This window comes from Cynara cardunculus, assembly GCF_001531365.2.
Source record: "Cynara cardunculus var. scolymus isolate 2C chromosome LG 13, CcrdV1, whole genome shotgun sequence".
NCBI classification, from domain to species: Eukaryota; Viridiplantae; Streptophyta; class Magnoliopsida; order Asterales; family Asteraceae; genus Cynara; species Cynara cardunculus.
Window position 1 is genome coordinate 26,504,709 of NC_037540.1, and position 2,392 is coordinate 26,507,100.

Sequence of the window (2,392 nt, forward strand, 5' to 3'; positions counted from 1 at the left end):
ATCGGAATTCGTATCATTCTCCGTGAGCAAATGATTTCTGCTCGGTTCTTCGTCAACCAATCCATACCAATTACCACATCAAAGTTATGAATATCCRTTGRGATCAAWTYGACCGTGAACTCATGGTCATCTAATTCTAATTTACAGTCTTTATAAACTTTATCACCTATGAGTGTCACTCCGTTCGCAGTGTCAACATTAAAAGGTTTTTCAAGCATGACCGGCACCAGAATTAAGGTACTGAGTATAATACAGTGACACATAAGAATTCGTGGCTCCCGAGTCAAATAAAACGCATGCGGGTCTATTATTGAGAGGGAAAATACCTGCTACGACATCCGGTTCCTTCAATGCCTCCTCCGTTGTGATTTGAAAAGCCCTTGCTCGTGCCCTGGGCACATCCTCCTTTTCGGTTGAAGTACCCCTTCTCGCTGGTTGTTGTACCGAGGCTTTGCTTTCAACCCTTTTTATACGGGGACATTCTTTCCTATGGTGCCCTAACACTCCGCAGGAAAAGCATGCAAGATCTCTCTGGGGACAGTTCGTCCTAACATGACCCGCTTCACCGCAACAAAAACATTTAACAACAGGTCTATCCGAATCACACCGGCCTTGGTGTGTCTTTCCGCACCTCTGACAGTCCTTTGGTGTGCTCGATCGTAACGTATAGACTTGAGAAGAAGCACGTGGATTGTTCTGAGTCTGCGCCCGTTTCGGTGTAAATAGTCGTGATGGTTTATGTGACGGCGCCGAAAAAGTCCTGTCAGTTCTTTGCCGTTTTGGTGTGGAAACGGTATCATCGGGTATCGTCAGATCATGTTCGCGGCGTCGAGCATATTCAACAGCTTTACCAAAACTCGAAATATCACGGTTTGCAACAAAATCACGGATTTCTCGTCGTAGCCCATCGACGAAATGATCAATCTTGTCTTGGTCAGAAGTCAAAAACCGTTGGGCAAACCGTGCCTTTCGGTTAAACTCAGTCTCGTAATCAATCACGGTCATACTTCCCTGCTTTAGGTCCAAAAATTCTTTCTCAAGGCGCTTTTGAAGGTCAGCTGGGCAGTATTGCTCAAAGAACAAAGTTCGAAACTCTTTCCACTTCATATTCTCTTGAGTAATTGGGTCAAGAGATTCGAACATATTATCCCACCACACCAGTGCTCGATCGATGAACATCGCGGATGCATACTTCACCTTATCTTCATTGGGCACTCGAGTGATCCGAAACACCTTTTCGGTATTCTGTATCCATTACATTGCGAGTACAGGATCTAATTGTCCTGTATATTCTGTCGCTCCACTGCTTCGGAAGGTTTTAAATGAGACTCGTTCAGTTTTGGTTCGTGGCGCATCATCATTAATTGGACCCTTACCTCTATCATCAGATTTTGAGGCATTATTACGTTCACGCTCTTCCGACAACCGTTTCTCAAATTTGCGTCGTTGTTGTTCTAACGCCATCTGAAGCTGATCCGTCATGTGTTTCATGAGCCTCTCGGTACGAGGGGATATCGGAGCAATCTCATTATTACTGGTGTTACCCGGAACATTTTCTCCGACATTGGGGTTCAGTGGAGTGTGACTCGCCTCGTCGTGATCCGACATCGAGCTAAAAACGTAACATAAATATATCAATTATATTTCCTAATCCTAGGTCCTCATCCATCTTAGGTCTTTCTATTGGTCCATATCCCGTATCATCATCACTTAGTTACTATACGATCTCAATGCTTAGGTTTAAGTCTAAATACCATTTCTGATATTCAGTTCGCTTAAACTGCGCTCTGATACCATAATTGTAACATCAGTTACGCTCTTTGAATAAAAGAAACTATTTATCCAAATAAATTTTTTTTCCATAAAACAGTCTCCAAGCAAATACGGGATATATGTTATAAATTTCCACCAAAAGACAAAATAACATAGTCTGCAAAAGACGATTTTCAGTACTATAAGTCGGATCCATAAAATACAAATATATCTACTCAAAAGTATTATATACCTAGATCCAACTCAAACGACACTCGTACAGCAGATCTAAACCGTCTAATCCTTCACCTGGGCAGCTATCGGCTTTCCTGTGAAGAAAGTTCATTCTAAAAGATTAAGCCACAAGGCTTAGTGAGATTATACCAAAGCTTATATTTATATATATTATAAATACAAAGCAAATCATAAACGAAGCAGAACAAAAGAGTCGTTTAATTAAGAATTTTATCAAAAAATAATCTGATAAAATTGACCAAAACACTGTGCAACCAGAGGGCCGCTGGTCTATATAACCAGAGAGCCGAAGGATAAACAGAGGGTCGATGAATCAATACAAATAGAGGATCGATGGATCAATACAACCAGAGGATCGATGGTCTCAAAGGATTCAAAGTACAAT

The 2,392-nt window shown here is 41.5% G+C and overlaps 1 protein-coding gene across 1 annotated transcript; it reads right to left on the bottom strand.

Annotated features, from left to right (window-relative positions):
• Positions 1-210: 210 nt before the first annotated feature.
• On the bottom strand, positions 211-1,179 carry LOC112524940. The gene has a single exon (XM_025134882.1). It carries the CDS (start codon positions 1,177-1,179, stop codon positions 211-213), a length of 969 nt encoding a protein of 322 aa, XP_024990650.1.
• Positions 1,180-2,392: the final 1,213 nt, after the last annotated feature.